The 16,951-nt window shown below is 45.2% G+C and overlaps 1 protein-coding gene across 1 annotated transcript; it reads left to right on the top strand.

The window, feature by feature from the left end:
* Nucleotides 1-3,139: 3,139 nt before the first annotated feature.
* Nucleotides 3,140-16,377, top strand: LOC308049873 (uncharacterized protein; the record flags this gene model as incomplete). The annotated part of the gene is made up of 14 exons (XM_080359743.1): nt 3,140-3,598; nt 4,375-4,457; nt 4,610-4,766; nt 4,943-5,104; nt 5,273-5,398; nt 5,493-5,719; nt 6,278-6,369; nt 11,992-12,014; nt 12,619-13,107; nt 14,143-14,225; nt 14,494-14,650; nt 14,897-15,058; nt 15,211-15,336; nt 16,153-16,377. 14 exons carry the CDS (start codon nt 3,140-3,142, stop codon nt 16,375-16,377), a joined length of 2,571 nt encoding a protein of 856 aa, XP_080215869.1.
* Nucleotides 16,378-16,951: the final 574 nt, after the last annotated feature.

The raw sequence follows: 16,951 nt of genomic DNA, 5'->3' as shown, positions 1-16,951 counted from the left end.
CATTCCTATGTTTTATGATAGAAATTTCAATTTAAATACTAACATAAGAGTAAGAACCCAGTTCTTGTCAGCACACTCAGTGGCTTGGTGCTGCCATCACAGTACCGTAACTGCGGTCTGCAGTCGGTATCCACAAAGAACAGATACTTTCTATTAATGTTGAAAAATCTGGTTTCCGAACTGCCTTTTTTTTCAGTGCAGCATCAGGAAATTGAACTAACAAAAGCCCTTCTCCAAAGGGAACAAAGTTCATTTCGGGTTTCAACAGTACAAAAAGTGATGTAAAGCAAATGCAAATATGACTTTCATCTCCAAAGGCTGCGGATTCAAGTCTCAGTTGTACTTCATTGATAACAACAGCATATTCTAGCAGGTAGAGAGGAAGAGAACAGGAGAGGATTGCTGGGCTGGAAGAGGTTGATTTCCCTTGGGAATTACTTTTAAACCTTTCCTCTTTCAGTTGTAGGAAGGCAACTGAAATAACAACGTAGATAGACTGTACAATCAATATAGATCACATTTAACAGGATTCTTTGTAAGTCTACATGTGTGCAAGGAATAAAGGTCCATCCCAGGGAGTCACACAAGAGAAAAATAAGAACAGAATCTGGAGCTATGGAAATAATTAATCTCTGAACAAACTGAAGAAATGCGATGCTGAAGGTGATGGGTGACGGATGAGGAATGCACAGATGGAGTCCCTGATGAAACTCATGGGAGCAGCACTGTTCTGCCCAAGACCACAGCTGACTCATTTTTTTGAGAACAATTAATTACCAGTAATTGGTTCTGAGGTTGTCCTCTCCCTCTTGTGTGACTAAAGCCATAAATACAGTAATGGCATCAGATCTTCTGTGAGAACCTCTGACTACCTTGGGTTCTTTTGCCAACTTGGAGTATCTGTTTGTGGCTCTGTATCCAACTCCACCAGCGAGTAAACAGCACTTGGAAAGGCTTCATAACACTGTTACTCCAAACATATTTCTTTTCTGATTTACAAAGGTTCATAAGGCACATTATGAGAGAAAATTCTTCCAGGGGAGGATAGGATTTCAAAGCTCCAAGTCTCTTCAAATGGCTGAGGAGAAGGCACAGGAGACACGTAAATAACCCTGAGTTACAGAGTCAAAAGTCTAAAGTTTAAGTCTTGTGTCATACAGTTATAGCAGTAACCAGTTAGATCAGCTATTCAAACCAAAAAAAAAGAAGAAGAGAAGGACAGAGAGACAGATAAATGTGTCTGTTAATGGTGTGAAATTACAGCATTGGGAAATGTTTGAAATCGTTGGGTCAGATGTTATGATGCAACATTGCCGAGAAGGAGATATAAAATCAACACCTCTGGCATTACCGCCATTCAGCAATAAACATCTCATAGGGAAGAATAAAGGTGCATTTCACCAGTCTAATGAGGAAAATATGACTAAGGAATCACACCCTGTGAGAAAATAATGGTTATTTTTTAATAATGATGATTCAGTCTCAGTAACATATGCAAAGCAACTGGTTCTGACCTGCAGATAATTAGAGAGCTACCAATAAAAAAACAATCATAATTAAGAAGATCAAAGTGTTACACTATCTTTGGAATATCTATGAAAATGTCTGTAGGGGTATCAAGAAAGAGGGTAAATGGCTTGCCATGATTCTTCCATCAACCATAACGAGCATCGGTAACGTTTAAGCGTCTCATGATCGTTGTGGTGAAGAGAGAAAATGTTGCTTCAGCCACCACTGCGAGATGTGTACAAGTGAGATAGTAAATGAAGAAACCAACAACAAAACGAACTGGTAATTTTTAACTCTCAAATAGAGATTAATTCCTATCAAAGTTTAACTCTCACATAAAAAGGCTCCATGTCCTTCAGGCTTAATGTTTTTGTTTTCCAAAAGGTATTTAAAGGCAAGATTTCTTTTCCAAAGAAGGGTTCATTGCATCCTGTTCTCCTACAGAAGTACCACAACTGTGCAGCAGCATCAGACAAAGGACAGAAGAGAAGGGGAATGTAAAGGGTCATCCCAGCTGCCTCCACCAAATGTGGATAATGTCCCTACCACGATCAGTCTCAAAACTGTTCCTCTTCTCCATCCAAAGCTCCTGCAATGGAAGCACATTCCAGACCCTTACCCGTCCTGTAGATCAAAACCTCCTCTCCATTTGCAGCCCCAACATACTCAAACCCAAATTACGTCCTTTCCTACGTGACCAACAGCATTGTCCTTTATTTTAAATAGCCCTGGTATCTCCTTCCTTGAGGGCAAGCTGATAATCATCTTAGCCTGCGTTTTTCTCAGTTGAAAAGCTGAATCCTTTTGCTGTCCTCCCCCAAGGCAGACTAAGCGATGCCTTACACCTGTCTTTCAGTTCAAAATCATCTATGAGTTACTGAAAAATTGCACAAAATCTTTAAAGATCACAAGTTTAAAAGCACATTATTGCACTTCCATCTGCATGAGCAAGACATAGTATTCCCTCCTGGCAGTGATTTTACCAGAGTTTGGTGATAGCAGAAATAGCATTGCTTCTTCCAAGGTTATTCTATTGAGATTTACCACTAAGCATTCTGAAAGTGCCCAGGCTGAGCTTGCTTTGGGGGGAAGGACCTAAATTCTTAGAGATTCTGTTTCCAAAAGTGCCAGTTACTGGCAGTTCTGCAGGTGAAATGACACAAGGCTCACACACAGGGTGCCTGAGTTCATATTTCTTCAACTCTGAAATGAAACCAGAGTAACTAGGTGGTGCTTTCACCACCCGTTTTCAGGATAAAAAATGACTACAAAGAGGAACTATTAAAATGAGTTTCACTCTCTAAGTAGCCAGCAACGTACTATCTGAAACAAAATCTAACACACAGCCACCCACCCGAAATTATAGTGCATGCTTCGAGTGAATCAGCATGCAAACACAATACCCAAGGGGAGGGCTGTCCCAAGCCCCAAAAGAAATTCCCCTTAGCACATCACTTTTGGGATGAGCACCAGGGCTGGCAAAGCCCATGGGAAGCTGGACTGCTGGGAGGTGACACCCACCCGCAGGTATAAAGAGCCACAAGCAAGGAGAGGAGCCCCACTTGGATTTGCAGTTCCAAGCTGTGCCGTGGGCTTTGCATTTGGGGCTGCTGACCTGATTCGTGACACCATGAGCTGCAGCATCAAGAGAACGTCCAGCACCTCTTACCGGAGCGGTGGAGGCGCAGGGGGCTGCGCTGGCGGCAGCGGCAGGAGTTCCTCCGTCTCCTGCCGGCGATACGCCTCCTCGGTCATAGGCGGTGGGAGCTATGGGGGGGGAGCTTGCAGCATCGGCTATGGAGGAGGCATGAGCGCCGGCAGCCTTGCTGGTGGCTTTGCCGGTGGCTTTGGTAGTGGCTTTGGTGGTGGCTTTGGTGCTGGAGGGGACGTCCTCTTGAGCGGCAATGAGAAGGTCACCATGCAGAACCTCAATGACCGCCTGGCTGCTTATTTGGACAAAGTGCGCAGGTTGGAGGAGGAAAACGCTCAGCTCGAGCTCCACATCCGCGAGTGGTACAGGAAACAAGCGCCCAGCATCTCCAAGGACTACACCTCCTACTACCAGACCATCGAGCAACTCCAAAATCAGGTAGGACAGCCCTATCTATCGTGTTCTCATCTCCCTCATGCTATTCCCACCTGGAAGGGGTTCCAAGGGTTCCAAGGGGGTGGGAAGGAGCTGCTGGACACCTTGCTGGTGGCACCATGGGCAGAGACCTGCTGAGCTGCACCTCCTACCTCTGGGCTAAGCAAAGCCCCATAGCACCCCACAAGTGAAAGGAATGTGTATTGGGGACACAGCCTGAGGCACCAGGGAGGGCTCTCCCAGCCCCAAACGTGCTGCCACACGGAACTCAAACCCCACGGTGCACGGTGGCTCCAAACCAGCCAGCTGTGGTTTCCAGTCGCTCCCTCTGCTCCCACCCAGCTCAGCTGGAGGCAGCACAAAGCCAAAGCACCTGGACTGCAAGATCTGAACTCCCACATATTCCAGATGGTAGGACCAAGGGCTTCCCTTACAACAATCATCTTTTTTTATAGCGAGATGATAATTATCTCATCAGGGAAAAGACTATGCTTCATTATACACCAGGTGCAGAAACCTATAGGTGTTGGTGATCTCCCAGTATGAATGTTCTCCTTTCCACCATCAAAATATTCTTTCATCAGAATGCTGGGGAAGCAGAAATCTTGCACACACCAATTCCTGTGGCATGGCATTTCAATAACTTTCTATGGCCCCTGCATTACTGCAGGAAACAATTCTAAGACCCACAAAAAAAGCCCTACCAAAGATTTGTGATTTCTTTCTTCTTATCTTGGATGTCTCAAACAAAGATCCCTCTCCAACTTGCCCCTTTTCAGATCATTTCTGCCACTGTGGACAATAACCGACTGCTTCTGGACATCGATAACAGCAAGATGACTGCTGATGACTTCCGAGTGAAGTGAGTACCGCTCTGTGAACCTTACATCTTTCATTTCATGAATTTTACATGGCTCACAAATGTAGGTGATGATACCCTGTCCTAAGTGGTATAACCACACCCAGGCAGTGTAATGAAATCCATGTGTAATGCTTCTCTTTTCTCTGGTACAGGTATGAGAATGAGCTGGTCCTTCGTCAGACTGTGGAGTCTGATATCAATGGCTTGAGAAACCTCCTGGATGAGCTCACTCACACTCGTTCTTCACTGGAATCTGAGCTGGAGTCCTTGAAGGATGAGCTGATTGCTCTTAAGAGAAACCATGAGGAGGTACGATCCCATGATGTCCATCACACAGTACTTGGATTCTTCAGAGTCCCCCAAGTTACATATCAAGTCCATTCAGCCTCATGTCATGTCTCTGTCATCCTTTGTACATTGATACTGCTCTGCCCACTGTCCCCAAGACAAGAAATGACCCTGGCTCTTTGTTTCTCCCTTTGCAGGAGCTCAGGCAGCTCCAGTCTCAAACTACGGGTGATGTGAGTGTGGAGGTCAATGCTGCCCCTGGCCAAGACTTGACCAAGATCCTGAATGACCTGAGGAACGAATACGAGCAGATCATCGAGAAGAACCGCAGAGAGGTTGAGCAGTGGTATGAAGTCAAGGTACGGAGCAATGCACCAGGTGGGGGCTCCTCCTGGGGGAAAGCACAGACACCCTGCGATGGGTGTGCAAAGCCCTTGCTAAATGGTGATCTTCATTCTCAGCCAGCAAATCTGCTCCCTGAGGATGTTTTATAACTCACAAAGTGTCTTGGGCTTTGACTTGTACAGATTGAAGAAGTCAATCGCCAGGTCACCTCGAGCAGCCAGGACATGCAGACCAGCAGCCACCAGCTCACTGAACTGAAACGCGAAACGCAGAACCTGGAGATCGAACTGCAGGCGCAGCTCAGCACGGTACCTGGGGCAGGAGCGCCGAGGGCACGTCCCTCCTTGCAAGGGGCAGCGAGGGGAGAGCCCTGCTCCTCAACTCCCGCGTCTGCCCTTGCAGAAATCCTCCCTGGAAAACTCCTTGGCAGAAACCGAATCCCGCTACGCCTTCCTGCTGCAGCAGATCCAGGCGCAGATTAACTGTGTGGAGGAGGAGCTGGCCAGTATCCGCTGCGAGATGGAGGGTCAGAACCAGGAGTACAAGATGCTCCTGGGCATCAAGACCCGCCTGGAGCAGGAGATCGCTCAGTACCGGGCGCTGCTGCAGGAGGGGCAGCAGGACATTGGGTACGTATTCGGTTTGCAAGTAAGGGCATAAATTCTATCACGGTCTATTCTATTGGGACTGATCGAAAGCAGAGTAGAATGTTTTACCAGTCTGTAGTTGAAATCTAAATACAACGGATTTTTTTCACAGTATCTACGCTGAAATGTATATATCATAAAGTTAATAAGCGTATCAAACACAGAGGGATACAGAAAGCATATAGTTTCTGACTTATTTTCAGTTTATCAGTTCCTCTCGGTCTGTTTGTGCAGACAATTCCATGAGAGGAATCACTGTGCAGAACCAGACTGCAGCGTTCTGCCCTCATCAGCAGATGAACCGGCACAGCTGCACTGAGAGCAGAACAATTACACTTCTACAGCCTTGTTATTTCTGATTTTACAGCCTTGCTGGAAAACACAGCTTAAGGGCGTGAAACGAAAACAATATAAAGAAATATTTGCAAGGTCCAGGAAAAGCTGAGCTGCTACCTGCACTACACATTATGTCACAGTATGTCTCTTTATGAATGCATTTATAGTATCATTACCTTCATTAACACTCCTTTCCTTGCACAGAAATTCTCAGGGAGCTCTCCAAGGAGGGGGAATATCCTCCCACTCTTATTCTTCCACTTCCTACTCTCACGGTCAATCTGGTGAGAAGACAGGTAAGAAAGATCTTCCAAAGAGGACCCTAATTTACCCTGTCCCGCGGCTTTCCCGTTTTGTGTCTCATCTCTTTTCCTGTTAGCACTATCCCCTGTGTTACAGCCTCCACATTTGCAGTTGCAAAAGAGAATAAACTATTCACCATTGAATCTCTTCATTTCGAGGTGTCTTAGCTTCAGTTACAGAAGCAGACTAAGCTCCTTTCCATGCTCTTGCTAAAACAGACGGACATTTAAACCATAGAGACACCTGAAATGTCAATGCCGCAAGAGATGTTTGGTTTCCCCATCACACTAATGGTTTCTTCTGTCATTCCACAGGGCAGTCCCGAGTGTGTTAAGATACCCCGATGGTTCCCACTGCCATCCCAGCAGCCAATACAATGCGATAATACACAGGACACCCACCTGATGCACAGACTGCGCTGCAAATATTATCAAGTCAAGATTAATAATGTCTAGGACCCTCTTAAAATTATCTGTTTCTTCCTTTTTATATTGTTCTTCATCTGCAACCGATGTATCTACATGCACTCAGGTGCAATGTAATTGATTATCACCTTCCTGCTGATAACAATGCCTCTAATAAAACTTTACTTTACTGCAATGCAAAGAAAACCGTGTGTCCAACAATCTATTTGGTATATTTATATTGTATTTAAATTTAGGTGGAACAAACGAGGAGTTAAAGTTGGGAGTATTATGTAATATGGCCCCAAAGAAAATTGTATATCCTAACTTGATCGGATGATGTCCAGATAAAATACTGATTCTGTGATTCTGTGAGACGAATGAAATACCAACATTAAACTCGAGAGCGACACCTATAGGAAAGAAGGCAGGATGGGTGAAGCCCTTTTTTGTAGCATCAATTGCAAGGGACGTGCAAGATCTGCCAGTTCAGCAGCTGGACTGAAACAATCAGGGTTAATTAAACTCAATATTCCATGAAAATTTTGGCAAATCAAAACCATTTGCCATTGGCTCACTGAGTGAGAAATCAACTATCTTCAGGTAGCCCTCTCAGCTTTCAGATGGGGGCTCTACCTAATTTAGTTCAATAAAAGCAAAGGACTAGATCAGGAAATAAATGTTGAGTATGCAAAGAAGTTCTCCTTGTAACACAAAAATTCAGTTGTTAGGATTATTCCTCCTGACATGGTGGAAGATCCGGGCTCAGGCCTTTTGTCTGATGGTTCAAAATAAAGGAAACATGTACTTTTATCTCATAAGCCAGTATTAATAGATCCATAGTAGTACAGCGCTCTGGATGGATGGGTGGAGGGTGGTGGCATGGAAAGAAGGTTCAGTCTTTCTTACTAAACTGCTCCACTTCGTGTTACACACTTATGGTAGAGAGAGGAAGAAAAAATGGTGAACTATCTCATTTAAACCTTCCAAATCTGCATTTCGGTCTGATTTGCAGTGGGCTGAGAAAGCGGCTGAACAGGGTCTACCACATATCGGGTGACTGACTCAACCGCTGCCCTGAAACACGTCAGGGTGGGTCTCCCATTGTTCTCTGACCAGCACATAAATCACCGGCGTTTTCTACTCTGTCAAACAGCTTCGCACCTGCACTTTGGTTTGCAAACAGGTTCAGGGCAGGTAAAACGTCGTGGGTTTGGATAACAACGCGTCACTTCAAAAGGCATCAAACTTCGTACGTGTTACAATCCTAAACTGAATTCTCAGCATAGCAGTGAAAAAAGGAGAGGAGGCAGAGAAACTCCATAGAAAACAAGTGAGATTTGTATAGTCAAAGCAAAACTACCTCTCCCTGAGTCACAACAGGACTTACTGGAGCATAATCTGCCCATTGTAATATCAAAGCCCATGAAAACAAGATGGAATGAGCTGAAATCAATCTACATTTGCAGGGTGAGTGCAAGGAAATATTGCACACCACCCTCTAGTGGCAAATTCAGAAAATATACACAGGGATTTGTGACCGAAACTGGTTGATACAGCCTCAAAATTAAGCCTCGGACCTGGAAAATGGTCTGGCCAAGGAAAGCACAGCTTAAACAATAATAAAACGTTTCTCGCCGAGGTAACACCGTGATACCAGATAGGGTAATAAACCAAATTAACAGACAGTTAAAAGGTTAGAAATTAATTCGTTATGGAGGACAGGGAAGAGAAAAAGAGCAAGTGTCTGTTTCACGCAATTCTGCCTGAAGGTTTTGAGATAATTCCAGCAAATTCAGATTAAGTCAAAACCTGGATTGTTCTTGCACGTGTTTAACTCACCTTGAAGTTGTTTCTTCTCTGTTTTCAAGTCATTGAATAGCGACAGTGAAGAGGGGAAGAATTTTATTACAAATGACGTTCAATGAAACGTTGCTGTGTTTAAAAACCAGGCCTGTAGGGGGGACTGTGGAGATACATTCATCCCAAAGGCTCTCTCAGGGCTAACACAGTGAACACGCGATTCCAGGTGCTGACTCTCGTAATTTATTTAGTACAGCCTCAAGAGCAGTTTCTGCCCTGCAATTACTCCTAATAAGCCCGTGTTTGGGAGCCCACGCTCGCATCCTGGCTGCGGGGAACACCTTTCGCTGCCGCTCGCTCCTGCGCACCCAGGGCACTCACAGCCTTATTCACCAACATTTCCTTACACCGTTTCTAGCCCTATTTCAGTTCTTTCCCACAGCCTCATGTCAGGCTGTGAAAAATTACGGCAGTACTGGAATGTTCGTAGGGATTGCACACTTGCTAAGATTTTAACCAGATTCTCAAAAGTCCTTTCTGTTGAAAACACTGTCAGAAAACAGTCATCAGAATCTTACCAGTTTTATTAGTTAGTAAAGCTGAATCAATTAGTATTTCGGTCAGCTTGATGAGGTGGTGGGCTGCCCCAAATATCTATGCAGACAGCGCGGACCTTAATGTTTAATTAAAGAGGATTTAAAGCTGAATACAAGTGCCAGAGACTAGTGGAAAGCCACAGTTCTCAGTTACAATTAACAGCCAGGACTGTCCAGCAAGGCAACGTACCTGATGCACACAAATACTGCGCAATTTGCCTATGAAGTATGACCATGAAAATGAAGCAAACTGTTCGAGTAATTAGAAATACCCTTCCCAAGGGTGTGCAGGGCAAAGCTGGGGTTGCAGAAAGTGGTTCCTGGGAAGAGATAGTTGCTATGAGAACAACCTGTTTGACAAACACCTCCTGGCAGGGGCTGCAGGACTTGCCCTCGCAGAGCAAACAGTTTGATTTTCTCAGAGACCTGGAGGCTCTGAGAATTCATCTCAATCAAAACCAGAATGAAACCACTCGTAGGGTCAGGAAAGCCCAGATCTGGCTGATAGGTACAAAGAGAGCTCCTTGTTTTCTAATTTAAAGAATATGTATTTATGTATTTAAAGCTTGCACGGTAAAGCCCCCACCCTTGTCGGAAGCTGTGGCTTGTCACTATGATCAGAAAATATTCTTATAAAATTAGCTGGAGAAATAATAATGTGTAAGTACAATACAAATATATAAACATGTGCATATGAATATGTGAGCACATAAATACTGCACATACAAACATGCTCTTCAAATGTTTTACAGACATGAACCAAATTAAACAGTTCATCTCTCCCTGTGCTTTGAAACTCGCCTGTTTTATTTCTACCTGGTCTGGGATATTTTTGAGGAGGAATTTTCCGCTGCGGAGCTGGATGGCAAATGTTCAAGGTGTACGTGGTTCCTCTGGGCCGGGACAGGTTTGGTCTTGCTTTTATATCCTATCATTAATTGGTTTTTTTAAATCCTCACAAACCTTGCCACATATTCCCTGAATGTGCCAGCAGATGGAAAGACAAGAATGTTTATGTGCTGGGAAGGCAGGTCCTGACGTGCCCACACAGCTGTTACCGGTTGAAAAGTGGGGAGATAAGAGCAGAGAGCAGCACTGATCACTCTCAAAATTGCTATTTTTGCGAAGTAGAGGGAATGTGATTTGGTTAAGAGGTTCTCCCATTTCTGCATTGAAGGAGATGGGAAATAAGCTCATGTAAGGGCTCAGTTTTATGAGAATAATAAGACTCAGGGCAACTCGTTTTTTCCAGGGCTCTATTTCTTTCATAGCAAGAAAGAAATGGTGATTCAGTGATTTGAGCTGAGCCTGAAAGACAGATTCCTGTTCAGCTCCAAGCCTCCTTAGTGATACCGGGACATTTACTTTCCAAATGTTCTTTATTTACATGATATTTGAATATATTAATGTGAAGAAAACCCATAAAAGCTCATGAAAAGCTCATGAAGACCTCAAAGACTTAAATAACTGGGAGCAATATACCAAACACATGCGGCCACTGAGGTGGAAGAAAGATGTGAAGTCAAAAGAAAATCAAAACCTTTCTGGAAACGCAGAGTGCAGATTCAGGTTTGCAGCAGGAGACAAATCAGAACATATTGGTATTTGTTCTCCTTTAAGCCACTTGCACTTCTGTTCAGTGAAGAAAAGCACATGGACTTAGGTTTTTTATGCTCTAACTACAGAATTTAACATTTAACAATCAAATAACTGCTCGTCTGCAGCTTTCTGTCTGCAGGTAGACTGTAACTTTCTGATAGTATTATTTCCCCTGTTGACAGGGCTGGGAACAGTTACCTGCTGGGCAGGTTTTTCCTACCCAGGGCTGAACGGGACATTGTGATCTACAGCAGGAACGACCAGCGTGTCTTGGCAGGCAGAAGTGTCCTCCATACCTCCCGGAAAAGGCTGTATGGTTGACTGTGAATGCAGAAAGAACTCATCTGGGTTGCCCCTGGACCGCAGCATCACAGCCAGGCCACATATGGAACATACATTGTCTATATCAAGTGATGTATTTCGTACCTGAGCCACTGCAGAATTCCTCTTTCTGATACAACCTCCTAATTAGACCCAGAGCAATGGGGCTGTTGATACAGGTGCCTTGGCCGCCTTCCAGCCGGTGTATTTGTTCTTTCACTCTCCCTGCATTTGCCCTCAAGTTTGACATTCCTCTCTTCACAAAGAGCTCATGTGTGGTCTGAAATACCTGGTGCATTTTTATGGGTATAAAAAGACCAGACAGGCCCTCGTACAGAGCACACATTTCCTTTGGCTTATCTTTAATTCTTTGTTTTGGTATTAAATGGATTTCTCATTCAAACATCACAATGTGCACCTTGTGCTCCAAAAGTTCTGTTCAGGGGAACCACTTGCAGGTGGTTCCTTGTGCCCAGGTCTGGTTGCTCCTTGCAAGCTGTAAATGCTTTTCTTTCCTTGAAACCATTCTGGGGAGTCCCAGAGGTTTGGAGGGAGCAAGGGGTGGCAAGAGGAAGAAAGAGGGTGGAAGAAAAGCTGTGCGCATCCACTCCTTTGGTAGGGATGCTCATGGAGGAGCTTGCAGTAACAAAAGCAGCATCGCTTTGGAAAATGCATCTTGGATAACAGAGGACTTAAACATTTAGAAAGAAGATTTTCACAAATCTCCGAGACCAGACAACTGCGTGATTGTGTTTCTTATGTTTACTTCCCTCTTTTAGAAGCAATGAAAGGGCTCGCTGTTGTTTCTGTTGTTGCTCACCCCCCAGGTACGCAGGGAAGTTTAATGCTCCAATACAGCTACAGTTCCTGAAAAGGATTCTTGTTTCTTTAGAAAACCAGACTATTTTAGACAAGGTATGTTCTCTGCCAGACTCTCCCTTCTACTGCCAGCCCAAAAGGAACTAAAAGCAAAGAAAGAAATTGTGAAAATGATACTTCTGGAAGAAGAATTTTTCTCAAGGGAAATAGGAAAAGGTGGGAACTGGTTTTGTCAAGGTACACACATATTGGTCACCATCTGGGCTCCTTTCAAGCTCTGTTATCAGTCTACCAATTACTAATTCAGTCAGTATTAAACGCTTTCATGAGATTACATGAGACGCCGTGGCCACAGTGTTGTTTGCAGTGGGGCTGTGCGCTCCTAGCACTTTAGTTTCCAGTAGCTAAACTATAACTAGGTTAGTGAATGTTCCCCTTAGCAGGGCGACGTCTCTGAATCCCACCTTCTGCTTCAAAAGGCAGTGGTTGGGGGGGGGCAGAATGAGCTCCTGCGGGTGAAGGTATTTGGGAAGGAAACAGCCCACTTGAGAGCGAGTGACCAATAACAGGAATCGCCGTGTTGGCAGGTTTACGGCAGATAAATTCCATGGGTCTCAGATAACACATTCTGGAGACAACTCCCATTGTCAGAGGGATAAAAAAGGTGGGGTGGGGGACGGAGCGCACACTCCTGCCTCAGGATCACCAGCGCAGCTTGGGTTGGGTCCTTGGTGTTCCTGCCATGGCCAGTTACAGCTTCAGGCAAAGCAGCTTCTCTGGGGCAGGGGGCCCTGGGGTCTCCTCGCTCCGCTTTGGGGGGGGATGCTTTAGGGCTCCGAGCATCCACGGGGGGTCTGGTGGCAGGGGTGTGTCAGTCTCTTCTGCCAGATTTGTCTCTTCTGGCCCAGGAGGTGTCCTGGGTGGTGGATATGGAAGTGGTTTTAGCAGCTTTAGTGGCGGCTTCAGTGCTGGTTTGGGGGGCAGCGATGGGCTCCTCTCCGGAAATGAAAAGGCAACGATGCAAAGTCTGAACGAGCGACTGGCATCCTACCTGGACAAAGTGCGGGCGCTGGAAGAGGCCAACTCTGATCTCGAGATTAAAATCCGAAACTGGTACCAAAAACAAGGACCGGGCCCAGCTCGGGACTACAGTCCTTATTACAAGACTATTGAAGACCTTCGAGACCAGGTAGGTGTTAATATCTAATAAAATTATCTTAGATTTGCACTTAAGAAGGAAGCACAAAAACCTAAAGAGAAAAACTTCAGTAGGAGAACACCCAGAGGGTATTGCAGCTTATGGAAAGGAGAGGAAGATGAAATTAATGTGCAATGATTGGGCGGTGTGGATAAAGTAATTTATCAGTATGGAATTAGCTACTTTTTAAAATGTTAGGTAAGAGAATGTACAAAACAATTAGTCTGAGATGCCTAAGTATTTAATTCTCTGATAACATTTGCTTTTAATAAAGCATATATATGACCAGATTATATATATATATGACCATATATATACTGATAAGTATAAAGACAGTCAAACAATGACAGCAACCTACCCAACTCTGTAATATGTTACCTGCCATATGGCTTGAAATACTTCAGAGGGACATACACACATCTTTAATAGTAAAATTAAAAGCTGGTTAAGTACGATTTTGTAAATGTGAAAATAGCAGCTCAAGATTTCATCACCACACATTTATTTATCTACTACGTTTCATTTACTTGATCTTGGTATCGAAATAAGAGTGATTAAACTTTTGGCTTCTGGAAGAAGGAAGCAGCAGACATGAAGTAATCAATCCCATCTATTAATGCAGATTTGCCCCAGTGGTACCTGATAACAGATCACTTTGGGATGATACACACCCCGGAGCACATCGGGAGGAGCTGATTAAACCATGTAAATCAATGAAAGAAAACTTTAGGTTCAGTTTTCACAGTTCAGCTCAGAGTTCACAACCGCTCCCATGCATTTACTGTCTCCTCATTCAACCCATTCACATTCTCTACTGATCGGAAAAACTGAGCTCCAGTAAAGGCAGAACCAGCAATTAGATTTTCTCCTTTTAGTATTTTTTCCCTTCCCTACTGAGAACCAAATGAAATACACTTTTAATTGGTGCAGCTACAGATGAAAAAGAATCTTAACTCTTTTATCTTCAGCTTGTGAAAGAAGATAACAGTGGTATCAGCCTCAGCAATGAACTCTCCTTGTTTGTAGATCCTTGATGCCACTATCGACAACTCCAGGATTGTCCTGCAGATTGACAATGCCCGGCTGGCTGCTGACGACTTCAAAACCAAGTGAGTAATTCCTGAAAGGAAAAAGGTCCCTTGAGCAGGCAAAAGTCCTTGTTGAGCCAAAAGCCAGTAGCTGTTGGGAAAATAAAGAAATGCCTATAAAATCACCTTAAGAAAACTAGTTTGAGCCTGTCGTTGCAGTTCAACCCTTTATGTATTTGCTGAAGGCACCACCTGCACCACAGAAAATTTTGTGTCATGTAAAATATGTGGAGGAAAGTGAAGTCCTGGACTAATTCAGCTAACCTGAATTCTGTTTTGCTTTGTTAAGGTTTGAGACAGAGCAAGGTCTCCGCATGAGCGTGGAGGCCGATATCAACGGCCTGCGCAAGGTCCTGGATGAGCTCACCCTGGCCAGGACGGACCTGGAGCTGCAGATCGAAAGCTTAAAGGAGGAGCTGGCTTATCTGAAGAAAAACCACGAGGAGGTAAAAAAAAAACCCAAGAAACACATTTGAAAACGACATTTGGAAATATGGAGTCCCTCACAATTGCCCTGGGCGCTCCAACAGTGAAGAAAAGATTTCTGTGCAGGCTGGGAAAGTAAAGATACCCCTGCAAGTATTTAAGGGGAGCCAGTCAGAACTTGGCCCTCAAAGAAAGAACGGAAGGTTGGCAATGTTTTCAGTTCATGATCATACCCTCTTTTGTGTTCCTCTGCCCTGTCCACATAGGAAATGAGCGCCCTGGGAGGGCAAGTAACCGGCCAGGTCAATGTTGAACTGGATTCTGCTCCAGGCATCGACCTGACCAAGATCCTGGCTGAAATGAGAGACCAGTATGAACATATGGCTGAGAAGAACAGGAAGGATGCTGAAGCCTGGTTCAACAACAAGGTAGAAGAAAGTCCATGCTGTACAGATAATAACCAAAAAAAAACCATGAGGGAAACAAAATAATTATTAAAACACTCAGAAGACTTCTGTGAAAGCTGTATGACCTCTACTTAGAAGCCCCATATTTCTCATGTGATGTTTTCCTGTTTCAGACCGAAGAGCTGAACCGTGAAGTAGCTGTCAGCACCGAACAACTCCAGAGCAGCAAGTCCGAAGTCACCGACCTGAAACGCACCCTCCAAGGGCTGGAAATAGAACTTCAGTCCCAGCTCAGCATGGTACGATGAAATTTGCGCTGCGAGAACCCCGCCCCGCACTGAAATGGGTGTATATTCACAGAATCCCAGAATGTCAGGGGTTGAAGGGCCCTGGAAAGCTCACCCAGTGCAATCCCCCCATGGAGCAGGAACACCCAGATGAGGTTACACAGGAAGGTGTCCAGGCGGGTTGGAATGTCTGCACAGAAGGAGACTCCACAACCCCCTGGGCAGCCTGGGCCAGGCTCTGCCACCCTCACCGGGAACAAGTTTCTTCTCAGATTTAAGTGTAACCTTTTGTGTTCCAGTTTGCACCCATTGCCCCTTGTCCTGTCACTGGTTGTCACCAGAAGAGCCTGGCTCCTTCCTCATGACACTCCCCCTTTAGATATCTGTGAACATGAATGAGTCCCCCCTCAGTGTCCTCTTGTCCAGCTCCAGAGCCCCAGCTCCCTCAGCCTTTCCTCACACGGGAGATGCTCCACTCCCTGCAGCATCTTGGTGGCTGCGCTGGACTCTCTCCAGCAGTTCCCTGTCCTGCTGGAGCTGAGGGGCCACAGCTGGACACAAGATTCCAGGTGTGGTCTCCCCAGGGCAGAGCAGAGGGGCAGGAGAACCTCTCTGACCTACTGACCACCCCCTTCTCACCCACCCCAGGTCCCATTGGCTTCCTGGCCACAAGGGCCCAGTGCTGGCTCATGGTCACCCTGCTGTCCCCAGGACCCCCAGGTCCCTTTCCCCTACGCTCCTCTCTAATAGGTCATTCCCCAACTTACACTGGAACCTGAGGTATTTCCCTCAGCCCCGCATGTTTTTGTGGTTTCGCTGTGCTCTCAGAGAGAGGCGCTGGAAGGCACCCTGGCCGACACCAAAGGGCGTTACGAGGCGCAGCTGGCGCAGTTCCAGGGCCTCATCAGCAACCTAGAGGCGCAGCTGGCCGAGCTGCGCGCCGACATGGAGCGCCAGAACAGCGAGTACAAGATCCTCATGGATATCAAGACTCGGCTGGAGCAAGAGATCACTACTTACCGACAGCTCCTGGAGGGCCAGGAGTCCCAGTAAGTAACTGTGTGAAAACCCCTTTGCTTAGCGTCATGAAGTCTGACCCCAGCACCACAATTCCCCCTCCTGAGCTGAGAGGGAGAGCAAGGATATGACCATCCCTTCTATACTATATACAAAATGTACCCAATAGAGAATTTGCTTTTATACATGCTCATGTCATGCAGCATTTGTTGTGTTACGCCTCATTTCAACCCTTATCTCTTTGTTCTACAGGATGTTTGGCTCCCTTTCTGGAACTGACGGTAAGAATTCTTTCTCTTTCAGGAAATCTTTAGGAGCCAAAGAAGTTTTATCTTCTCAAAGGAAATACGCATGCACTATGGTAGTTGTGTCCCTTCTAGAGGCTGGGCTGCTGCACTGATTTGTGTCACAGAAAATCAGTAACAAATAATCACTCTGATAACAATTTCACACAGTTCAGTCATTACAAGATGCTATAGACACCAGGAGAAAATCTCAGACTACGCTACAGGAAAGGCAAAGGAAAGCACAAAATGCTTAATCACTTCCCTGGATGAAAAGGGTACAAGAAATTTAAGCTTGGCCAGCTCAGGGGAATTGCATGAACATG

Source organism: Nesoenas mayeri (assembly GCF_963082525.1).
Source record: "Nesoenas mayeri genome assembly, chromosome: 26".
In the NCBI taxonomy this organism is placed as follows: Eukaryota; Metazoa; Chordata; class Aves; order Columbiformes; family Columbidae; genus Nesoenas; species Nesoenas mayeri.
This window is presented reverse-complemented; position numbering and strand designations above follow the sequence as displayed.